This window comes from Xenopus laevis, chromosome 4S (genome assembly GCF_017654675.1).
Source record: "Xenopus laevis strain J_2021 chromosome 4S, Xenopus_laevis_v10.1, whole genome shotgun sequence".
Lineage (NCBI taxonomy): Eukaryota > Metazoa > Chordata > Amphibia > Anura > Pipidae > Xenopus > Xenopus laevis.
The window spans coordinates 15,601,838-15,626,133 of NC_054378.1; the positions used below are offsets into that span (position 1 = coordinate 15,601,838).

The 24,296-nt window shown below is 41.6% G+C and overlaps 1 protein-coding gene across 2 annotated transcripts in view; it reads left to right on the forward strand.

The window, feature by feature from the left end:
• pdhx.S (pyruvate dehydrogenase complex component X S homeolog) overlaps positions 1 to 24,296 on the forward strand; it is a 52,220-nt gene that overhangs the window by 19,356 nt on the left and 8,568 nt on the right. For both annotated transcript variants that reach the window (XM_018260262.2, XM_018260261.2), the window contains exons 4-8: positions 8,089 to 8,270; positions 10,841 to 10,939; positions 15,445 to 15,619; positions 15,824 to 15,971; positions 21,484 to 21,542. In XM_018260262.2, coding sequence (XP_018115751.1) covers positions 8,089 to 8,270; positions 10,841 to 10,939; positions 15,445 to 15,619; positions 15,824 to 15,971; positions 21,484 to 21,542 — 663 coding nt within the window. The remainder of the gene's footprint in view (positions 1 to 8,088; positions 8,271 to 10,840; positions 10,940 to 15,444; positions 15,620 to 15,823; positions 15,972 to 21,483; positions 21,543 to 24,296) is intronic.

Consider the following 24,296-nt stretch of genomic DNA (forward strand, 5'->3'; position numbering starts at 1 on the left):
TACATAAATAGTTTTGTATTGTTTACCACCTCCTCCCCCCCCTCTTAGCTCATAATTGGGATGCAAGTAGTGTCTGCCAACTGGTACCCTGTTGTATAAATCATTCTAGCCCGCAGGGCCTGTCATGCATCCTATAGGAATCCCTTATCCGGCAACCCGTTATTGAGAAAGCCATTAATTAAAGGTGCCATCGAGTCCATTATAAGCAGATACATCTGATTTTCTTGGGTTTTCTTTTTAAGTATCCTTAAGGTCTAGTGATGCAGTTTTCGGGGGGAAAAACCCCATGTCCCAAGAATTCCTTATAATAGTACCCATACCAGCATTTGCTAGTGTGAGAATGTGCGTCCATGCTGTTTGCAAAGTGGTCAAATTTAGCGCTAGGACTAAGGGTCAACAGCAGAGGCATTTGCCTAGGGCGCATCTATTCTGTGGAAGGGGTGGGGTACAATTTCATTAAATTCATTCATTATTACTGTGTTATAAGATCTGCTTATTTGGTGAGGTCGCTAAATGAGAAGCTTTACCTGATTGGCCACTGCTGTGCTGGGCCTAATCTGAATTTATTATTGTTTAGCTTCTAGGCCAACAATTGAATTATTATGGAGGCCTAGGCAGACCAATTAGTAGAGAACCGTATCGACACTGTGATGCAGTCCTCAAGCAGGATTTTTTTTGCCAGATAAAGATCCAACAGTTGGCCAGTAAGCTGTTTTTTTTTTTTTGGTCTGGATGAACCGAGTTATCCGCTTTTAACAGCCCATGTGTGCCCACCTTTAAACCATCTCCTTGTCTGTCCTTACCATGTTTCTGAGAGTCCTGCAGCTGGTAGGGTACCTCCGGGTTACCGGCAAAAACCTGTGGTACCCTGCGGGTAGAAATTCCGGGTGTGGGTATAGACGCGGGTTGGCTGTGGGTCTTCTCAGTAGCGATTTTTACTCCTTTTTTCTTATCGCGCCTAGTTCCGATGATGTCACTTCCAGTATACAATGACAGCACTTACTGATTCTTGATGGTCAGCGGGTAGCAGTTCCAGGTTGCTGATAAGGTACTTGGGGGTCCGGGTTCCAAAAAAATGGACCCGTTCAGGACTCTTAATGTATAGATATCCATCCTTGGCTACGTGGCAGAGCTCCTTGGCCCTTTTCTGGTCACCCTTCCTTTCTTAAGATGGCCATATACAGGCCGATAAAAGCTACTGACAGACCGGGTCGGCAGCTTATTGGCCCTTGTGTGGGGCCCTCCGACGGGCAGGGTTAAAGAAACCTGTCGGATCGCAGGCTGCATCTGTTCGTTGATGCAGTCCCGCGATCCAACCGCCCATATTGCTTTCATTATGATCCGATCCTTGGGGCCTAGGGCCCATGATCGGATCAGCCCAATATTGGCCACCTTGAAAGTGGGCATATCGGGGAGAGATCGGCCACCTTTACTATCCTGGAGTGACAACAGGATGTCTATGTTTTGGTCACAAAGCCAGTCTTCTGGCTGCTCAAATGATATTTATTAAGAAGACAAATACTGTTTCTCCCAGTTGGAGAGCTGTATGTAAATGCTGTCTCTGGAACCAGCTTGTTTCTATATTCTCTATATTCTATATGGATTTTCTTTAGTCTCTGTCCTTTTCACACCACGTGACCTCTGTGTCCTTTCTTTGGAATGCCATTAGGATTTTCTTCACAACCTACAGCCCTTGGGACTTGGAATAGCTCAGAGGCCTATTGCATTTTCTGTCTTATGAAATATTTAGAGTGCAGGCTGACCTTATTAGTGGGATCTGTATCCCTAAGGTTTGGGATCTGCAGCCAGAGAGTACAGACCAGCCATAGTTTATATGTTAACCCATTACTCTGGTCAGGCCATAATCTGATTATTTAAAGTGGTTGTTCACCTTCCAAACACTTTTTTCAATTCAGTTGTTTTTACATTTCAATTATTTTCCATTATTTATTTTTTTACTGTTTTTCCAAAATCTAAGTTTAAAGTTGAATGTTAATGTCTCTGGTGTTTCAGTCTGGCAGCTCAGTAATTCAGGTGCAGATTCTAAATTGTTACTATTCTGCAAACATTTAGTTGATATATTTCTCAGCAGCATCTCTGCAGTATTGGCAACTATTGTATCAATTCTAACAGCTGCCTGTAATGAAACCCAGAGATTCTGCTCAGCAGGGACAAAGATAAGAAATGTATCAACTAAATGTATCAATTTAGAACAGTTTACAGGGTCGGCGACCCCCCCCTCCCAGAGCTGCTTCAAAAGGGGAAAAATTACACTTTACACTTAAATATTAGAAAATCGGTCACAAATAGGAAATAAAAAGTCATTAGAAAAAGTCTTTATTTCTGGTGATCTATCTGAAAACAACTAGTTGTTTGAAGGTGAACAACCCCTTTAATGTTCAAAATCCCATTGGCAGACAAGACCTTTGGTAACTTTTCCAGTTTAAAGAGGACATGTTCTGCCTGTTGCCTAACTGGAACCTTGGATGCTTTCATCTTCCCATTATACATCAGTACATAAATGATTGTAGCCTGGACCGGGACTCACCTTAGCCCATAACAATAATTATATACATGTCTATATCAGACATATTTCCAAGAAAACCTTTTGGCAGCATTTATGCGTTTGCTTCAGTTCTCACCCTAAATGACCCTCAGGCTGCACTATAGCTTGCATGCATGTACAGTAGAACTTTGATTTTTTTTTTCTTTTTATGTAGATTCAGGTACATAAAATCAGGGTTGTAGATAATAGACATTGTCTACAAATTTCACTGTTAGTGGCCTTCACTCCTGCTGCTCTCATAGTTTATTACAACCACATTCAGAGTTGGACCGGACTACTGGGATGCCTGGAGAAATCATGGTGGACCTCACTGCCCCGGATCATTGATAATGGAGGTGGCTGATTGTTCTTGTTTTAGGGGATCGGTGTCACTGGCCAGGATGGTGGACCCTTGGATTCTATGACACTGCCTAGAATATATGATGTATCCAATCCTGTCTGTCTCTGTGATCAGTTGCTCAGTGATCAACACTACCCAACTTCATACAGCACCTCTTTTCATGACTTCATGATGTGAGTCTGAAAGGGCTAATCTCAATATAGAACAACACAACAAATAACTGGTACACAGGGGCAAGAACAAGCTAGGAGATCCCCTGCTTTTATGGTAAGGGCACAACTGGAGATTCGGGGAGATTTACTCGTGAGGAAACGTCGGAAATCGCAGAGCCGCGAGTGCATTGGCGCTGGTGTTTTTTCATTGAAGCAGGTGGAAGACACGGGGGAAGCAGTTCGGGGAAATGTAGTCGCCGGGCAACTAATTTCCCCCGAATCTCCAGGTATGCCCTTACCTTAACAGTGTCAATTAAAAACGGCTGAGATAATGTGCAGGATAATAACCCCCTTTACGCTGAACAAACTAGTCTTTTGCTACACAAACTTCTACACTGAGCTCCTATTTTCTTTGTATCTGTAGTTGCCTTTGAGGGCCCATTCTTAGCTATGAGGCCCGGCACATTTTTGGCTTTCAGCATCTCTGAGACTTTTATGGGTAATTATAGTGAAACAGTTCACTTTTTTTTGTTTGTTTATTAACCTCCATAGTGTTTACAGGGGGCCCTCGGACTGAGCCCGACTGCTAATGAAACATTGTTACAATTGCCTTTATAACAGCAGGCTCGTTCTGAGCATGTATCTGCCCCTTTATGACCCACATGGGTCCAAAAACCGTATAATCCTCTGTGCCCATGGACTCACTCTCTTTCTGTTTATGTTCCATGATGAAACCATTAAGCAGCTTATAAAAACCAGTGCTTCTTATGCACACACACTGTGATTGTTTGTATATGTGTGGCCTTTCTAGATTCCCAAGTTAATGTACCATTCAGCAGACATGCCTTTTATTGAGATCATGGACTAATATTTATATATCGCCGACACATTCTGCAGCAGTTTATAGAGGCGGTGTATCAGTCAGATCAGTCCCTACCCCAGTGAAGCTTACAATCTAATGTCCCAGTCGTATTCCCGCTTGCTAGAGGCAGCTATTAGGAGCCAATAAACCTGTCTGTATGTTTTTGGTATGTGGCAGGAAACTGGAGTATATTTTAAATATTTAATAGGGTTGGGCGGGGAATCATTATCAGTAAAGTATAAATGGAATAAGCCCCTTGCTGTTATATGTATGTAAGGTATATAGTTATTTTAAGGAAACTGTTGTATACCATTTAAATGGATTCCACCCTAAATAACAAATTATTTCCTTTGCAAGGAAAAAAGACCTGATACAGCGTTGGATTTATTTATAAAGGAACAACATATTCCACTGCTCTTCTCCGTTCACGACTCATGCCTTCTGTCTCCAGACTGACAGGCAGAATGTTGATGTGCATTGTATGCTTCACAAGCCATTTGCATTCTGAACAAGCCAAATGTTCCTTTTTTTTTATATCCCAGCCTCTCCGCTTTGCTGTTTAGCTCAGAATGCATTTATTTTCATTTCATTAGCCTGTGTTCTGCATTAAGTACTTCTCTCTATAAAACGCAGCTTTTATTGAATCTCATATTCCCTTATTATGTTTATTGTTGATTACATTTACTCAGGCACACTAATTTCCTGCCCCGTGCTTGAAATATGGCACTGGGCTATTAAGTGAGTAAGTCTTTGCATAAGAATAGAAAATGTAACTAAGCTACTTTTCCGTATTAAATACGTTCAGGGTCGGACTGGGCCGGTGGGACACTGGGAAAAAACCCGGTGGGCCCTCAGCTCTTGTGGGCCCTGCTCGCCCAGATCCGCACCCAGATTCGCTGGATTCTTCCTTCCTGGCAAAACATAGTGCGCAAATGCACAGCATGCAGGGGGGCCCTGGACAGCAGCCCTGGCGGGCCCCGCAGTCCAACCCTGATTAAGTTTGCACTGGCTTTAAAGTTATTTATTTGTAAATGTATTTCATATTGAAAGCAGCATTTGCTTATCCTTTTTCATTCTCTGGCTCTGCATTTTGAAAGAGAAGTCCATTCTTTTTCTGATCTGTTAATCCGCTTGCTTGGTTTAGTGTTTCAAGAGTCAGAACCATCAGTGAAGAGAATATAAACAGCCAAACGTTATAGGTAGGGATGCACCGAATCCACTTTTTTTGATTCGGCCGAACCCCTGAATCATTGGGGAAAGATTTGGCCGAATACCGAACCGAATCCGAACCCTAATTTGCATATGCAAATTAGGGGTGGGAAGGGGAAAACATTTTTTACTTCCTTGTTATCTGACAAAAAGTCACGCACTTTCCCTCCCTGCCCCTAATTTGCATATGCAAATTAGGGTTCGGCCAGGCAGAAGGATTTGGCTGAATCTGAATCCTGATGAAAAATGCCGAATCCCGAACCGAATCCTGGATTCGATGCATCCCTAGTTATAGGCCCACGTATCAAATGTCGAATTTCGGTTTCATGTGAGTTTTTTTTTTTAATTTATTTTTTTTAATTCTAATAAATTCGATTATCCTCAAAATTCGATTGGAAGGTTTTTACTGAATAAAATCGAATATCTAAAGCTTGAACTAATTTTACTGACAAAAACTCAAATCAAATTTGACTAATCTCGAATTGAGTTTTTCTCAGACAAAAACTCGAATGTCAGGAAGGCTAGTAACTTGTTTAAATTGGTCCCTGGATCTCTCCCATTGACTTATACATGAATTCGGGAAGGTTTTAGGTGGTGAATAAGTCCAATTCAAAATTGAAGCGCCACGGTTTGATAAATCTCGAAATTTGTATTAAGATTTGAATCGAGTTTGGATTATTCACAACTTGAATTTGACAGTTTTGACCATAAAAATTTTTGAAAATTCAAATTTTCTATTCGACCCTTAATAAATCTGCCCCCTAGTGTTCAGAGTAAAAAAGCCCTTTGCAGCCACAAATTTAAACAGACACTGCAACTGCTGGGGAACTATAAGGGGTCCAGTGGAACTGATACGTTAGTGGAAAATGTCTTGTTGGGGACATCAGAGCAGCCTCTTTCTCTCTCCTGACAACTTCCTTGACTACTTTATGGTCAGACTGGTGGGAAACTGACCAGCAGGTGGCGCTGTGGGAACAAAATGCATTCATATTAACAGTACATGTATCTCTTGATATCTTGGAATAACAAATAGATACTTAATGAATGTAAATTACAAAAATTCTTAAAATAGCACTCCCATTAATATTACATTCACTGATTTTAAAGGTTTACATATTCTTTAATATTGTAGTGAAAGTCAGTTCACCTGTAGTCCTCACCAGTATTCAAGACATTATATTTTCTCCCTTTTTCAGTTGGATGGAGGGGCTTTGACATGGGTTTTACCTGTAGAAAATTAGGTGCACTGTTATGGCGTTTGAATGTCTGTAGTGACCTGAATGTACCTGCAGCTACAAATGCTCAAACAACTGCTTTATATATCAGAATGAGCCTTTAGCCATCGGATATGTTTTTTTTATTAATTTAAAGCTAAAAGCCATTGAAGTGTAAAATTGCTGGGGGCGCTCTCCTGCCAAACTGGGAATTCCTGTGTGACCCAGACTGTATCGGAATCTAACCTTCTGTTCCTATAAAACTAAACTGTCTCTCTTCCCATGTTGCATACATATCAAGTCTCACTTTATTGCATACACTGCGTTGCTACAAAGCAGATACACATCTCATTAACTGGCTGACGTGCCATTGCCATTTTTATTGAAACCGTTAAATAAGGAATTTCTTGCACATTTATTGTTCTATTTTTTAAGCGGGTTCTATTTAACCCCTGGTATTAGCAGCTTTAATTTCTTCTCATTATTTTTGGGTGGAGGCTGGGGGATATTTAGGAATTTTATACCACCCGAGCGTTCGTTGCACATCAGCTAGGAAAGATCAGTTTCATTGATCCATCTTTTAGCTACAGCTCTAGATATTGTGCCTGAAATACCAGCGGGTCAATAGGTGCTATTTATCAGATCTCTGATACCAGGCAGAGACCGCAATCGATATTTTCATTTTGACAGGCCGAATGGATTAAGCATCTTTTCCTCTCCTTTTGTAGCGGAATGGACCTTAGCTGGTAGGGTGACATCTCAAAACATTGCTGAGACTCGCCACCTGTGTCTTTCTTGAGCCAAAAGACTAAAATAGAAAGTGAAATACAGTAGAAACCTCATTTTACGTTTTTCCGTGGACCAGGAAAATGTAAAATCAGGAAAATGTATTCTGCATAATATATATACGTGGGAGCACAAAACAAAAATGTAAAATGAGGGGTTCTACTGTATTACGGCTCCATATATGTGGTGACTTGTCAGTAGGGATGCACTGAATCCACTATTTTAAATTCGGTCGAACCCCCGAATCCTTCGCAAAAGATTCGGCGACTACCGAACCAAATCCTAATTGCATATGCCAATTAGGGTTGGGAGGGGGAAAAGATTTGCATATGCAAATTAGGATTTAGTTCGGCCAAGCAGACGGATTTGGCTAAATCCGAATCCTGCTGAAAAAGAGAGAATCCTGGATTCGGCGCATCCCTACTTGTCAGTACAGGTATGGGATCTGTTATCCAGAATGCTTGGGGCCTGGGGTTTTCCGGATAACAGATCTTTCATGTAAATATTTAATAAACTCTAGGCTGATTTTGCTTCCAATAATGATTAAGTATTGGGATCAAGTACAAGCGACTGTTTTATCACAGAGTAAAAGGGAATAATTTTTTATCATTTGGATTATTTGGATAAAAGAAAGGTGTATGGGAGATGACCATTCCGTAATTCGGAGCTCTCTGGATAACGGGATTCCAGATATTGGATCCCATACCTGTACCTTAAGTTACCTCTTTGCAGTTAGCCAAAAAATAGGCAGTCTTCATGTTCTTCATGTCTATAATCTTGTTTGCTCTGGTTATCTGCACATAAATCATCGTTCTGACTTGTGCAAACATGATTAGCATATTTATTAACAAGATTTCTTAGATTAGATTGCTGTTACATGAATACCGGTAAATGCTCACTCTTTCGACACGCGAGTGTTTCTATTGTTTCCGTTCTAATGTGAATATTGTGTACTGCAGGTGGAAGAGGGTAGTAAGAACGTGCGTCTTGGCTCCCTGATCGCCCTGCTGGTGGAAGAAGGGAAAGACTGGAAGCAAGTGGACGTACCCAGTGTTAAAGTGTCCCCGACAGCAGTCCCAACAGCCACCCAAATTACTGATGTGCCAGCTCCCAAGCCTGTGGCCCCAGCTGTAAAACTTGGGTATGTCTCCCCGCTTGTGTATTGCTTTGCAATTCTTATCCTTCTTGTTAGTCCCTAAGCGGGTCACATGTAGTATGGCACATGTAATTAGAGGCTACACAAGCCGGGGGGGGGCATAAGCAAAATGAGTTTCGGTCTACAGACTGCCATAGTATATCTACTTGCATCTCAGGAGCCCTTTCAGCTAACTAAAAGTACTGTTCCCTTTAATCTGTGGTCCATAAGAAAGTGGCTAATGCAAAACCTTAAAGGGGTGGTTCTCTTTAAATTAACTTTTATTATATTATGGCTAATTCTAAGCAACTTTTTAAATGGCCTTCATTTTTTCTTTTTTTATAGTTTTTGAAGTATTTGCCTTCTTCTGACTCTTCACAGCTTTCACGTGGGGGCCACTGATCCCATCTAAAAACAATGGCTCACTAAGGCTACAAATGTATTGTTATTGCTACTTTTTATTGCTCCTCTTTCTATTCAGGTCCTCTCCTATTCATATTCCAGTCTCTCATTCAAATCAATGCATGGTTAATAGGGTAATTTGGACCCTAGCAACCAGATTGCTGAAATTGCAAACTGGAGAGCTGCTGAATAAAAAGCTAAATAACCACAAATAATAAAAAATGAAAACCAATTGCAAATTGTCTTAGAATATCACTTGCTGCATCATACTAACAGTTAATTTAAAGGTGAACAACCCCTTTAGTTGATCATTCCATATTGTCTGGCTGCCTTGTTGGTTCATTGCATATCCAGTAATGTGTCCCTGATCAGCATATTGACAACTGATAATTAGCAGAAAAGTGTCCATTGGTTTTGTTGCACTGCATTGTACCTACTGATGATGCACAAAGACACCACAGGGTTTTCTGGGTAGAGCGGGGTGAATTCTTATATAATGGCATGTTCTGCTGCCCCAAGAATGTTGGCAAAGTACATGTATTAGTACCACCTTTATACTGAGATACCATCAGGCTTGGCGTAAGTAAAGATCAAGTCCCTTTTACTGCACTTTCAATGTTGAAATGGAAATGTCATGACATTGACAAAGGTACGTCTACGCCACTCTTAAATGGGTCTATAGACGCACAGATAATATCGTACGAAAGGAATTTTCATACGATTTTCTGTGCGAGTATGGTGGGAAAAGACTTGGATATCGGTCGGCTCGTCGATCGGGCTGGACTGAAAATTTTGATCGGGCGTTTTTGAAGGAACCCAAACATCGTCCATTATCAGTGCTGAATCGTCAGATACAGGTAGAATTTTATTGTTTCTACCTGTATATCTGACGATTCAGCGCTACACGTGTGTATTGAAACAAACGATCTTTCTTGGAAACATCTTTTCCAAGAAAGATCGGAATTGTTACGTCTATGGCCACATTTGTACTTTACCCTCAGACGCAACCTAATGTAAAATTGCTCCCAGTGCTCTTTTGAGCACTTTTGCAATGTGCATTAATCATTTTTTACCCTTTCATTTTCATGATATTAACACACTGCTGTATTATCAGAGCTATTGAACTGAGCGGAGAAGCATCAGGAGACACTTTCTGCTTCTGTCACTTAGGGTTGGTTCACACGGGAAGATTTGTCGCCCGCGTTTTTAAAAAGCGACTCTCAGCGACAAGTCGCTCGCTTATTTTACAGCCGAATATTCCTAGTGAGTTATATCCCACTGCATTGCAAGACTATCTCCGCCCATAGGGTGCACCGCATTGCATCATGGGATAGCAGGAGGAAGCAGAATACTGTGTTACCTCTGCGTGTTTTTCTCAGTGTGTTTTCTCAGCGTCTTCTCCGTTTGGTTCTTTAAAAATGGGAAATAGTGATTTGGCTATTTTATTTTTCCTTGTATACTTCTATTATTATTTGATACGTACTCACGACTTGATGTTCTGCTTTTTTCCGTACGCATTTCCTGCTCACGTCATGCCGTGTGAACTACGTTTTATATATTATTGCAGCTACTTGTCTCCTCGTCTATTTGTTACTGTGGTTTTTCAATACTTCTCTATGACTATGCTATTACTGATCTATCACTTCTGTTCTGTACAGTTCTGTCCAGGCATGGGCCCCCGATTAGGTTGTTTTGGAGGTTATATGTCCCCTTTAACACTGCATGAGCACTTGATGGTGTGAAAATCCTATCTGTGATATTAATTACACATCACCAGTTGGGTCTGCTTTGAGTGTGTGACTCCATGATGCATTTCAAGCTGCCTTTTAGCTCTTTATGCATAACATTGAATATCAAACCTTGACAGCCCTGGGCTGATTAGGAAAAGCATTACAGAGATGCAACATTAAAACGCTCAGAATTGGGGAAGGTTTTGGATCCACGTGTCAGTGATGTGTGCTGAGGTCTCTATCATATACACACACATTGGGTCAGTTTCATTAGGAGCTAATTAACCTGCCTATATATTTTTAGAGAGTGGGGGGGACCCACACAGACAGAATAAACATACACCTTGGTCTTGGCTCGAATCACCCTAGCTCTACAAGGCAGCAATGTTAACCACTGACCCAGATATAACTGTAAATGATCTTTTATTCTTCCTCCTTCCACAGGCTGCGCATGAGTCCTGCAGCTCGACACATCATTGACACGCATGGGCTGGACACCAGTTCCATCACCCCCACTGGGCATCGAGGAATAATCACAAAAGAGTAAGTTTTTTTTTTTTTTTTTAATGTACCGGTGCAGTGATAGGATAAACTGCATTTTCACTAAAGGCTTCCTCTTACTCCGCTGACGAGTTTAATGGCAAGCACTTTTACTGCCCATGCAAATTCCAGGTCTCCAGGCTTCAGGGCCAAATATTAAAGCACATGACCATGTGATAAGATATTTGTCTGAATCCTGACACACCAAGGCTCTTCTTCCAGTTCAAATCCGATTTGCGTGCTCTCTGGTACGAAGTCCTGTCTTGTCTCAGCCCAGCAGTACATTGTACATTCTGACTATGAAGATTTTCATTCATCCAGGTCATGGTATATCTAGTATAGGTCAATCTAAAAACAATTCATACTTCAGGCGTAACTGACACTTGGTTCTGTTCCCCTTTATAAACATTCTCATGTTCTGATGGGCTACACGTTGGTTCTAACCCTGCTCACTACAGTGTTGGTTGCACAAAAGCAAACATAGCTGGAAACTGCAGAAGATGCTCATAATATCATGAGGTGCTCATCATCATCAGTATAATAATGTGGTGTATATACATGAGCATGTTTTTACTAGAAGCAGCAGTGTCCTGTGAGTCTTCACCTGGTTAAAACCCCTGTGACCTTAGCTGGCAGCAGATAATCCATCCAACACCATTCATTTTATGTCGGTTACAGTTGTAGGACTCGTAGCTGCTGGGCACCGGCAATTATGTCCGTGTCACATTAATTTATGCTTTCTCAATTCTTCGAAGTTGTTAAGACAACATCCCCCCCCCTCTCTACCCTTCATCCCTAGGGACTTATTACAGCCTAACTGGTGGTGAGTTACCATGGCAACAACAACATCCATTTAATTGGTACCGCGGGCATTACGGCCCCTTTACATTTTTTTTTTGTTGCAAATTTCGTTTATTTGATGTTTTTCTTGTAATGTTTTCTTTGAACCAAATGAGCTTGTTTGATCCTCTAATTCATCCCAAGGAAAAAAAATAATTGTATTTTCAGCATGAAACATTGTCCCTTTATGTGCCAAAAATACCCCGGGGCACTACAGAACAATCCGCTTTCATTTCTTCGCCACCAAACGTGTAAATCATTACCCTAAAGCCGCTGCTTTTAATTTACTATTCTTGAAAATAATTTTAACCGCCCCCACATGCACAGCCACTCCAACCAATAGGATTACAGGATTACTCTCCAGGGTTGCAATGGTTAAATAACATCTCCCCCCCCGCCCCCTTCGAGCAGAGCACTTGCATTTGTTTTGCAGATGGGGGCTGTCTTCTAACCCAGTAAAAAGCTTTTTCTAAATCGAAAGTCCTCTGGGGGGTCTCCAGTTACTTCTGGATGAATTACAAATAAGCAAGGAAAGATATATTTTTAGAAACGGCTAAATGTGTACTCCCGATTTATTTATGCCATTATAATCCGAGCGCATTTGCTGTAATTATAAATTCAAATACCGTCGGATTGCATTCTTTTTATGTCCTAGAAAACGAGTTTGAAGTTTTTTTTAGAAAGATAAATTGTTAAAGCAATGCCATATAATTTAAATCGCACAAGAATAATTGCGGTCTGTGCCTTTAAGGAGACCCTGTTTGTAATATTTATGTTTTTTTCTTCGTTTTTACAGTCGTTCTATTTTATGGTGGAGGGAAGAACTGCATGGTATATGGGGAATTGTGCATACATTATAGTATTATATTGTCAGCATGGCTGCCTCTGCTGTTGTGTATGTTATGTGTTCCCTTTATTTTTTACTTTAATAGACACAGTGTTTGTCTCAGAACATTCCTTCTCTGTATATTTGTATTTATACATATGGGAGGAGGTGCCATATTGAATCCCTTAGACAGTACAGTATGAGGGTAGAGCTTATTGTGTGCCCAGAACATTCCTTCTCTGTATATTTGTATTTATACATATGGGTAGGAGGTGCCATATTGATTCCCTTAGTCAGTACAGAGGGTATAGTTTATTGTGTGCCCAGAGCATTCTGTTAGACTGATTTGTGGTATTAAACGCCCCATTTTATAGATCTGGATCTTTAAGACTGGCATTCTAGGCACACAAGCCATATTTTCCCTACTCTCATGCAGCTTTTTGACCAGAGATGATAATTAACCTTGCTAGTTCCTTCTGAGATCTGTAGGGGGCAGCATGGAGCTGCTTATGGTTCAGAAGCTGCACAGTTATCTCTGTATAGTAAGTTTACTACTGTCTTTCCTGCCCTGGGCTTCTTTGGTTCTTCCGCACGATCTGACATCCAATTTACCTGCTAATTTCTGTTGCCCTGAAAATAATAGACTCCACTCTTCTTCACCTTTTGGGGTTTTATCTGTCCTCGCTGATCATATGCTGTGTGTGCAACGGGCTGCAGATACTCCCCTCTCTTAATGAATTCTAAGCAATGCTGTGTGCTCTTTGGGATATTTAGTAAATGTTACTGCTCTTATGTTTAACAGTTACATACACATAGATTAATCTCTTGACATCTTGCAGTGTTCTTTAGGCTACGGGCACACGAGCAGATTCGGGGAGATTAGTCGCCCAAGCGACAAACCCCTTTTTCTTCAGGGCGACAATCTCCCCGAACTGCCTTCCCGCTGGCTATAATGAGAAATCTCCAGTGGGATGTCCGGCGCTTCGTTTTCCGAAGTCGCCCGAAGTTGCCTCATGAGGAAACTTCGGGCGACTTCGGAAAACAAAGTGTCGCGAGAGCCATGACGCTGGCGATTTTTCATTATAGCCGGCTGTAAGCTAGGGGAAGGCAGTTGTTGCCCCCCAAGAAGAGTCGATTTATTTCCGGGGCGATAAATCTCCCTGAATCTGCCCTTGTGTCCTTACCCTTAGGGACAAAGCTTCCATTTGCAAGTTAAATACAGACCTTTACATAAAAATTACTCATACTGACCCCATCTAAAAAAACAAATGCTCTGTAAGACCAAACATTTATTGTTTTTTCTATTTTATGATTACTCATCTTTCTATTCAGTCACTCCTATTCATATTCCAGCCTCTTATTCAAATCAGTGCATGGTTGCTTGGGACATTTGAACCTTGGCAACCAGATGGCTGAAATTGCAAACTGGAGAGCTGCTGAATAGAATGCTAAATAACTCAAAAACCGCAAATGATAAAAAATAAAAACCAATTGCAAACTGTCTCAGAATATCACTCTCTACATATTAGAGAGTGCAACTGCAACCTAACGCGGGTTTTTGCGGGTTCTTGACCCGCTGTAGGACTCTAGTACAGTCCTCTTCCCTTACCGTCCATTGTAAAGAACCCATAGAAGAGAACATTATGCATATTGGGTTGCAGCATCATGGCTTTGATTGGGTGCAGACTAGGGTTCTAGCCCCCACCACTTACATTAGGGATGTACCGAATCCAGGATTCGGCCATTTTCAGCAGGATTCGGATTCGGTGGAATCCTTGTGCCTGGCCAAACCGAATCCTAATTTGCATATGTAAATTAGGGGTGGGTACGAAAATCACATGACTTTTCGTCACAAAAGAAGGATTTTTCCACTTTTTCCTTTTCTACCCCTAATTTACATATGCAAATTAGGGTTCGGATTCGGTTCGGTATTCCGCCGAATCTTTCACGGAGGATTCGGCCGAATCCCAAATAGTGGATTTGGTGCATCCCTAACTTACATAGAATTGGAGCTTATACCCCAGTGACCTGCTGTGACTACCTCCAGGGTTTCAGCAAAATGGAGATTACGATAACCTCTTATATTCCACTGACCTGTATCTACAGTGGTTGGGACAGGGAGCAAAGTCGAAAAAGTGAGCATGGTGTAAAATAGATTTATACTTTTAAAGTGTAAATTGTCATTTGAATGAGTAATCAATTTGACAAACCAACTGCTGTTTGTAATCTTGTAAAACCCCACATACCTTAAATCAACAATAAAAATTTCCCAAATGATTTTGTATTCTCCGCTGCTGTGCCCATTTAACCACAAGTATAACCACAATGGATTCAGCGGCCAGACTGTGCTGCACGCCTTTGTACACTAATATACCATATATCACTCTGTAACATAAATAGATTTTCTGACATGGGTTCCTTGGGTTTAGCAGGAGCTGCTATTAATCACACTGAATGCTGTTGAGGGAGCGAGAGAGAAGTGAGAAATTGAATGAGGAGCAAGTTATGTACCATTAACACAGTATTGTTCACGACTGTTGTTTTATCAATCAGCCAGTAGCTACCTGATGGACTTTATACACACACACGCCTGCATCTAAGATGGGTATTTTGAGGTTGATTCCCTAGGTGTGAGTTATTGGATTTGGTCAGCATAGACTGAAAGCTTTTGGAGTTGGTCAGAATGAGCTATTGGTGTTGGTCATCATTGACCACAAGCTTTTGGTATCATCTCAGCTACTGGTATAATCTCAGTTCTCATAAAATATTCACTCTGTATATTCAAATATGAGCAAATGTTCATCCCTACTGAGAATATGATTGTAGCTTTATATTTCCCTAGGGATGCTCTAAAATTCCTAGCACAGAAGAAGGCACCAGGGGAGAAGCCCATACCAGCCACCCCGACCCCACCTCCAGAGAAGATACCGACGTCCCCACCTGCAGCGTCTCCAGCACCCGTCTCGGGACGGCCAAGTTTCCCCCCAGTGTCCATCCCTGGAAAGCCCCATACAGAGGTAAGTGCAGTTGCGGTAATAGGTTTTATAAGGGCATGTATTAGTGCTGTGCAAAATGCTACTTAATGCTACTTTAAATAAATGCACATTTAAAATGCCTGTATTCTTGTCCCATACCCTACTACATCCTGTAGCACATTGGAAGTCCTGACAACACCAGCGGGCGAGCTTCAGCGTAACCATGTTTCTAAAATTCCTTTTCAGGGCATGTTTTCTGAAATACCAGCCAGCAACATCCGAAAAGTCATAGCCAAGAGGTTAACAGAATCTAAATCCAGCATCCCACACGCCTACGCCACTACAGACTGCGACTTGGGGGCTGTGCTGCAACTGAGAAAAGAGCTGGCCAAAGGTCAGAATCGGAGTCTGTATGTCAAAATCCTGGAGGGTTGATGCTGCTGCTTCCCGTCGGCCATCAGAATAACCTGAAATAACCTGTCTCTATTCTCAAGTACAAGACACATAGGAACAAGCTACTACTGCTATGTTAGCCAATCAACAGACTAGTTACAGCGCTGTCATTTCTGCTCTTGGGCTGCTCTCTTTTCCATTGGTCCGGAAGGGCTTGTTCCTTGCCGAGACGCTTTTAAGGTGTTTTTGCCATTAGATTTATGTCTATGGCTGGTGTAAAGCAAAGTTGTATGACCACAAGTGGTTTTACATTTTTGCATTGGGGGAAAAATCCAGCCAGCTCCAAGGCCAGTGTCCTATTCCAGAACACAGGAAAGAGAGCAGGCCAGGTGCAGGCTAAATTCACTTAGAATGTCCTTCACTGCCACCACTATTCCTGGGCTCTGGCAGAAAGTGAAGGGCCAAAATCTGAAGCAGCCAATTTTTAAAAAGGCATACAGCTACAGAGCAGTTGTCTGTTTGTTTATGTACCATCTGAATCTCATGGGGGCAATTGTCCATTTCCACTTAATTTGTTATAGCTTCAGACAGGGTTAAATATATCCCACACAGACCACTGGAGCTCTGCAGAAAAGCTTATCTCTGCACAGCAGGGCTGTCCATTCCATGCATTTTCAGATAAAGAAAAGCCTAAGAAATATATATTCAAACTAATCCAGTGTTTTGTGCATGGCCGACTTAGTGCTGCTAATGGAGGGCTTATCCGCTGATGCCATCTATCTGTGCAAGACTTGGTACCACACTTTCAGCCTTGGATCTGGGGCACATATTGCTTATTCACAAATACAAGAGGACCTCTGCACTCAACCCATTATCAATATATTTAAGACAGAGACATTTTGTGCATACTGCTACTGAAAAATGCCTTACCCTTTAAACAAAACAGGGATTGTTTGTCCATATATTGCAATATATTTAAGCTGGCCAACTACGTCAAAGTCATCCCATATCTGGCCAGTCCTACGCTCAATTTTCATCTGATTCCTTAAGAATTCAATTGCTTAATTATATATTTTACAAAGGGACTAAGTTTTACCTGCAAGTTACTTGCTGCTTTGGGAGTGCAATGAGATTGTGACCACAAAATTCAGAAGACAAATACACGAGATCCTCTGCACTCAACCCAATATCAATATATTAAAGACATTGAGATATTTTGTGCCTTAAGCTACTAAAAAAGCTGCAAGTAAATTGTAGGTTAAACTTAGTCCCTTTGTAGAATGAACAATTTGATTCTTAATGAATTCGATGAAAGGTGAGTGTAGGACTGGCAATACAAGGGATGACTGTGACGTAGTTGGTCATCTTAAATATATTGCAATATATGGACACACAATCCCTGTTTTAAAGGGTAAGGCATTTTTAGTAGCTTAAGGCACAAAATGGTTTAATGTCCTTAATATATTGATAATGGGTTGAGTGCAGAGGATCTCTTGTATTTGTCTAAGTGAATTTTGTAGTCACAATCTCATTGCACTCCCGCTTAATGTTCAACTTGCCCGGGTGCTGGTAAATAAAGTAACATAGTACCGCACTCAACAGGAATACTTGTGAAAAATCAAGATTTATTGAAAAAATCAGAAATTTCAAACACCAACTGTGCTCTTTCTCAATGATAATATATACAGTATGTATAAAATATATATATATATATATATATATATATATATATATATATATATATATATATATATATATATATATATATATATATATATATATATATATATATATAGAACAATACTGCACAGAATGACAGCACTCCAAGGAAGATCACAGCGAGTCGATATTGCTAAAGTGGAGGTCTTTATTGAAGATCCAACGTTTCGGTTCCTTACTGGAACCTTCGTCAGGGATAATAACACACAGTGCACAAACAAACAAACATTTAAAGACCAGAAAATGGCGCCAAAGGGGCTGTCTTAGAGCGCCCATCAATCATCATTAACTGTACAATCAAAAAAACACAACAACGCTTTAGTGTCAAAATAGAGAAATGGGTATATTATGTAGGGGTGAACCTGGTGCTTAGCAAACGTACGACTGACCCCCAGAGAGTGTTGGGCAACAAGGCGATGTACAGTGAGAACCTGTCCTTCGTGCAGTATCAATGGGTCGGACACCTATAGCATCCCAATTTTGTATTTTTAGATAGCCAGTTAGTATCTTTCTTTCGAACATTGCCTGTAGTCTGTGACGGTGGGGGCATGGCCGGACTGCTGTGGGGCCCGGTCGGAAGCGACTGGGTTGTGCAGCATGATCCGGCCTGCACTATAGCCCCACCCGAGACTAGGCTCTAACTATACTCCACCTCATATGGCAGGAGTATCCGTAAGTGCTGCCTGCACGCATAATGCCCTCGCTTAGCCCGTCGCCATTTACGGCGGTGATGTGGGTGGACTGCGACGGGGCCCGGCCGGGTGCGACTGGGGTCCGTAGCGTGGTCCACCTGTGTCCCCGCTTAGTACTGGATGCCTTGCCTACTCCACCTCAATGGGTAGGAGTGACAGCGAGATTCGATCGGTTGCTACCCACGCTGGCGCTATGAGACGCTAACACTAGGCGCGCTGCCTAGCAACGTAGCGAGCGTCTCTCCGCTCTGCAGTTCCTACGGAAGTATTCACTTCCGACCCATTGATACTGCACGAAGGACAGGTTCTCACTGTACATCGCCTTGTTGCCCAACACTCTCTGGGGGTCACTCGTACGTTTGCTAAGCACCAGGTTCACCCCTACATAATATACCCATTTCTCTATTTTGACACTAAAGCGTTGTTGTGTTTTTTTGATTGTACAGTTAATGATGATTGATGGGCGCTCTAAGACAGCCCCTTTGGCGCCATTTTCTGGTCTTTAAATGTTTGTTTGTTTGTGCACTGTGTGTTATTATCCCTGACGAAGGTTCCAGTAAGGAACCGAAACGTTGGATCTTCAATAAAGACCTCCACTTTAGCAATATCGACTCGCTGTGATCTTCCTTGGAGTGCTGTCATTCTGTGCAGTATTGTTCTATATATCTATAGACTAGCACCCAGGTATCGATTTTTTCTTATGGTTGTGCACTCCACTCCCTCCCTCTACTTATATATATAGTGAATAAAGTACCCTCTCTTGTAAAATATAAGGATATTATAAGTTACCGAGGAGTTTCATGACCATATAAAAACAGAAGGCCGAGTGTTTTTATACAGGTCATGAAACTCCAAGGTAACTTCTAATATCCTTATATTTTACAAGAGGGGGTACTTTATTTATTATAATACACAAATTTCAGTGAGTCATGTGACAGAAATGACATCAGAACTCACCGTTTATAAGGATATAATTTACAAGATTCATGGCTTTTGTGTATTATATATATATATATATATATATATATATATATATATATATATATATATATATATATATATATATATATATATATATATATATATATAATACACAAAAGGCATATATTTATATATATATATATATATATATATGGCCTTGCCATAGCAATGACATTTACACATAACCAATACAAATATATCATGAATGTGTATGGGGAAAGTAGCTTAGAATTACATATTTTTTTAATTAGGCAAAAAGCAGTTTTTGGATTGCGTTCCCCTTTGATTTTAATTTCTGCCCCATTTGTGGCCTGGAACCCTCTGCCCTTTCCATCTGCCAAGCAGCGTCTTCCTTTTCTAGTTAATCGTTGTGCAAATGTTCGCTTGGTTTGCAATAATTGAAACAACAGCCTACGGTGTCACAGTCCTGGTGTCTGACATTTCCGTGGAGTAGGGACACCGAGTATTCAGAGGAGCTCTGCTCATAATTAGGGAGCCATTTAGGTGCTGCTGGAATGTATTTGCTTCTCACAACAACTGTACTTGTCGCCCTAAAATGAATAGACAATTTGCAGATTCCAGATAGTATGTTGCCTGTTTTACACATAGTGGCCCTAAATTACAAGGGGAACTTTAATGCAATTTCATTGTTTAATTAATCTCATCTAGTCAGACTATTATTTCGGAGGTAAATGGCCTATTGGATGCCACTACTCTGCGCTTCATTTTTCTGCCAGGCTGCTTAAAAACCTGGTGCTCTGGGCAAAAGATTTCCTTCTGTCATTACCGTTACTTCCCAAGATCAGTGCAATAGGAAAACATCCTCCTCAAGCCCCTCCTACACCCAGACCATGTGTAGGAGAGCAGCCCAGGAGCAGTATAGAGAATCTAAGTTCTGTACCTACAAACAGTTGGATTTACATATACAGGGTAGCTTCCAAAAAAGGAGAAGGAAAGCTTCCGAACCAGTTTATTGCCAAGAGATTAATCACAGTAATGCAAGCTATAAGACTGTATTGATTCTGCAGAATGCTTTAACATACCTGAGTAAACAGCTCTAGATGCTCTCTGTTTGTCTAGGATAGCAGCTGCCATATTACCTTGGTGTGACATCACTTCCCTGCTCACTTCTAGCTCTGGGCTCATATCACGGGAGGGAGGGGGAGAGAGGCGCAAACTGAGCATGCTCAAGCCCTGCCCTGGAGGTTTAAGCTGAAAACAGGAAGTCTGATACAGAAGCCCATGCGTACACAATAGAAGGAAAGAAATGTTGTGTTTCTTTTGACAGAGCAGCATTGCTTTAGCGGGTTTACTGGTATATTTTTATAGACCTTTCTGATAAATCTTACTTAAGTTTAGCCTTTCCTTCTCCTTTAAATCTTACAGCAATCCCTACTCTTTGAGGACATTTGTTTTCTGTGTGGGTCCTTAAAAGTCAGTGCAAATAATTTAGTTATATAGTAACTGGACAGTAGCTGTTTAATCTTCCCTGATCTAAAGTAGCTCGGACCGTGCATTGCCAAGAGCCCCCTCTTCCAACACCAGCCTGTTCTTTGTGAAAACTTTCCCCCACCCATGATCTAAAGGAAGAGTCCATACAATGTGCATATTGGCGTCTCCCGTAATTTGTCATTCGTTCTCTCTTTGGCCAGGGGTTCCCAGCAGGTCACTGGCTCAGTCTGACAGTTCCGGAACAAAGGCACCCATTTCCCACTGCAGGCTTGATCAGTATATCTCCATGACAGGGGGACAGCAATATCTGAATGTCTATTGACCAACTCTCCTTGGCTTGTGCTGGCACCTGCCAAGCTTTGTGGGACCAATATGATGGCAGAGACAGCTTGCAAATGCCCAGCTGTATAGCAACACAAAGGATCGCATTGCTCTCTTAATGCAACATGACCAGGAACCCCTACTGCAGCAGGCCTGGCAAAACATCCTAAATCTGGTTATAATTGGTGCTGATGTCACTTCCCCCTTGTATTCGTTCTGTGATCGGTATAATAGACTGCAGACTTTCAATAGTTATGGAACTCCTTGAGTGCCACTAAAATGTTTGTAATTTATAGGGGATGCAATATTTCCTGTGCAAGTCTCACATTTTTTTTCCTTCCTCCCCAGATAATATAAAGGTTTCAGTGAATGACTTTATCATCAAAGCCACCGCAGCAGCACTGAAGGTAAATGCAATTAGTCTTTGCACTCTTTTGAAATCTATATTTTTGTGTTCATTGATTTTCTGGGTGCACCCACTAAATGTGTGAAGTGATGAAACACTATCTGCACTTTGATTTAGTCCTGCTGCTTTCCATTTTGGAATTCTAGCTGCTACCCAACTGCTATGGCCTCACGGATCCTCCTCTAGCAACTAGGAAGTCTTTTGACTGACAGACTGGAAGACAAACAAGAGGGGTCCTGACTAAAAACCGTTCAAGAACACGGAAAGGAAAGTCACAGAGGGTTGCCAAATTATACGATACTAACCTCCTACCCCAGGCTTTTTAAAAGAAGAGAGGCTCTGGCCCAGGGTATGAGGCTTAGCTATTGGAATCACTGGAGTGACTAAAAAAATTGGCACTCTCCAGTGACTTTACCTTTTTTGTCCTTTTAAAAAATGCAGTAGAATAGCATTCAAGCCTTGAATGTCTGAGGCTGCCATTACTCTGTAGATGCCCAAGTGCAGTATTTTTTTTTTTTTTTTAAAAGGTTTTTATTTTGCATTTTTAATAACAAAAGACAATAATGGTTCCATAATCATTATAGCAGTCTCAGTACAGCATATGTACTTAAGTTTCTGTATATTAGTATACACTTCGCTTGCACAACAACTTCACTATTAGGCAGCCAAGTGCAGTATTAGCTACATTTGAGATTAATATCAGTTGTCTCTCTCATGCTTGGCACAGACCCCTTCTTATCAGAGTGCTGGTTAAATCTGATAGGGGTATTGGCTGTGCTGACTGCTAGCACACATTCCTCACATCCCAGGAACACTGCATTCACGCAACAGTAACGGGACATCTTGGCAGCAGCAACACTTGTGTGCGGTATTGTGTTGCACTGTCGAGCTTAACCCTTGCCGTAATGTATATCATGTTTCTAGACCTAAAGCCTGTCCGTGAAGGCCGTGGTATCGTATAAATGACACTCCCACAAACCCAAACACTGAAATCACTGGGAATCTGTGTTCATTTTTGTCATGCGAGAGATTTAAATGCTGAAAGTTTGCAACAGTGCCCTGTTGGGCCCCCCTATGGCTGTAGCCAGGCAAGCGCCAGCTGAGCCATTTACTAGAGACTGCCGCAGACACCAGTGACATTTGATAGTTGCTAAGAATGCTAAGCTCCATTGCTGGCTCTAAGACCTAGTTTCATCAGAGCAACAGTCTAAACCAAAATAGTATTGGCTACTTTACTTGCACAGACACTTGTCGGGTGATTTACATTCAAGGCACTTTGATGCTTTGTTTTAGGCCTACTACTGCCATTGGCTTTAATGTTCTTCTCTAGGTTATGGTCATAATGAGCACCCTTCCTGCCAGTTTGGGGTACGTGTGCCAGGTCTCACCCGGCAACAGCACCCCTGAGCATATTTGGCACAGAAGCTCAGTGCACTGCCAGGCCTGCTGTGCTGCTGTACTTTACCTTGCCCAAAGGAACTGCTCGTGCCCTACCCATGTACCTTCCTTTAATGCTAGACACATTGTACCATGCTCAAAAGAGACCCTTTCTGAGTGCCTGGCAGGTCCCCCTTCTATTGCAGCTTGCTTCTGTAATCTGTTCAGAAACAGAATCACTGCATTAAGCACCAGCTGTTGCAAACATCATCCCCTAGCAGCTGGCAGGTTCAGACGCATGAAATCTGGGTTCAGTCTTTTACTTTCCGTTTACTTTGTACCCCATCTCTACTCTACTTGGTGTATACCAAGGTTCCCCATGTTCAGCAGGGCCGTCTGTAGTGGGTAGGGAAATTCCTCATCTAACATAGAGCATTTCACTGTCTAGAGGCAACAAATGCCTCCCTTCTGCCTTTTGTTTTAAATGCTAAAATTTGACCGCTGGGGAGTTAAAGTTCACTTCATCTTCCGTGCAGCTCACTGACTCCTCGCATGCAGCATCCCTCCCCGTTTACATTGTCACAGACGCCCAGGCTAACCACAGACCTGCCCATATGCCATGATTTCAGTCGGGGAAATTACACAGCATGTGCTGTATTTTACTCAACTAATAATTTTCTAACTCCTGAAACTGTGCCAGGCCGCTGTCCTTGCACTGGAGGTGTAATTCCTATCAGTGCCCCATTTGTTTTCTGAATCTGTGTCATTTAGGTCTTTCCGGTCTGAAATTTGGATCTTTAAAGAGCTTTTCTTATGGGCAGGCTGCATTCTGCAGGACTACTGGGTGCATTCTGGGACATAGCAATATGGACAGCAGACTATCAACTTCTGGTGGGCCCAGGGCTGGGTGGTCCAAGCAAACACTGAATTATGTTTGTTCCAAGTCCAACAAATATTTTTGGTGCGCTCCCAGATTATTTGTGGGTACTGGTGCCATATGTGTGCATAAACTCACATTTTACAGCAGTTGTTCCCAGATTGTGAGACTGTCGCCTCAAGGGAGGAACTTGGTACAGTGGCAGGAGTTAGGAAGCCCTTCTTATAGGACAATTGGAGTGATAGTTAAAGGGGTGGTTCACCTTTAAGGTAACTTTTATTATGTTATTGAACGGTCCAATTCTAAGCAACTCTTCAATTGGTTTTTAGTATTTTTTATAGTTTTATAATTTGCCTTTTTCTTCAGACTCGTTGTAGCTTTCAAATGGGCATCGCTGACACCCTTCTAAAAAACAAATGTTCTGTATTAAGCCGAGTTTTTCAGCATCCAAAATGTGCTGAAAAAGTCTACCTTGGCTTATACTCAAATCAGCGGGCAGTA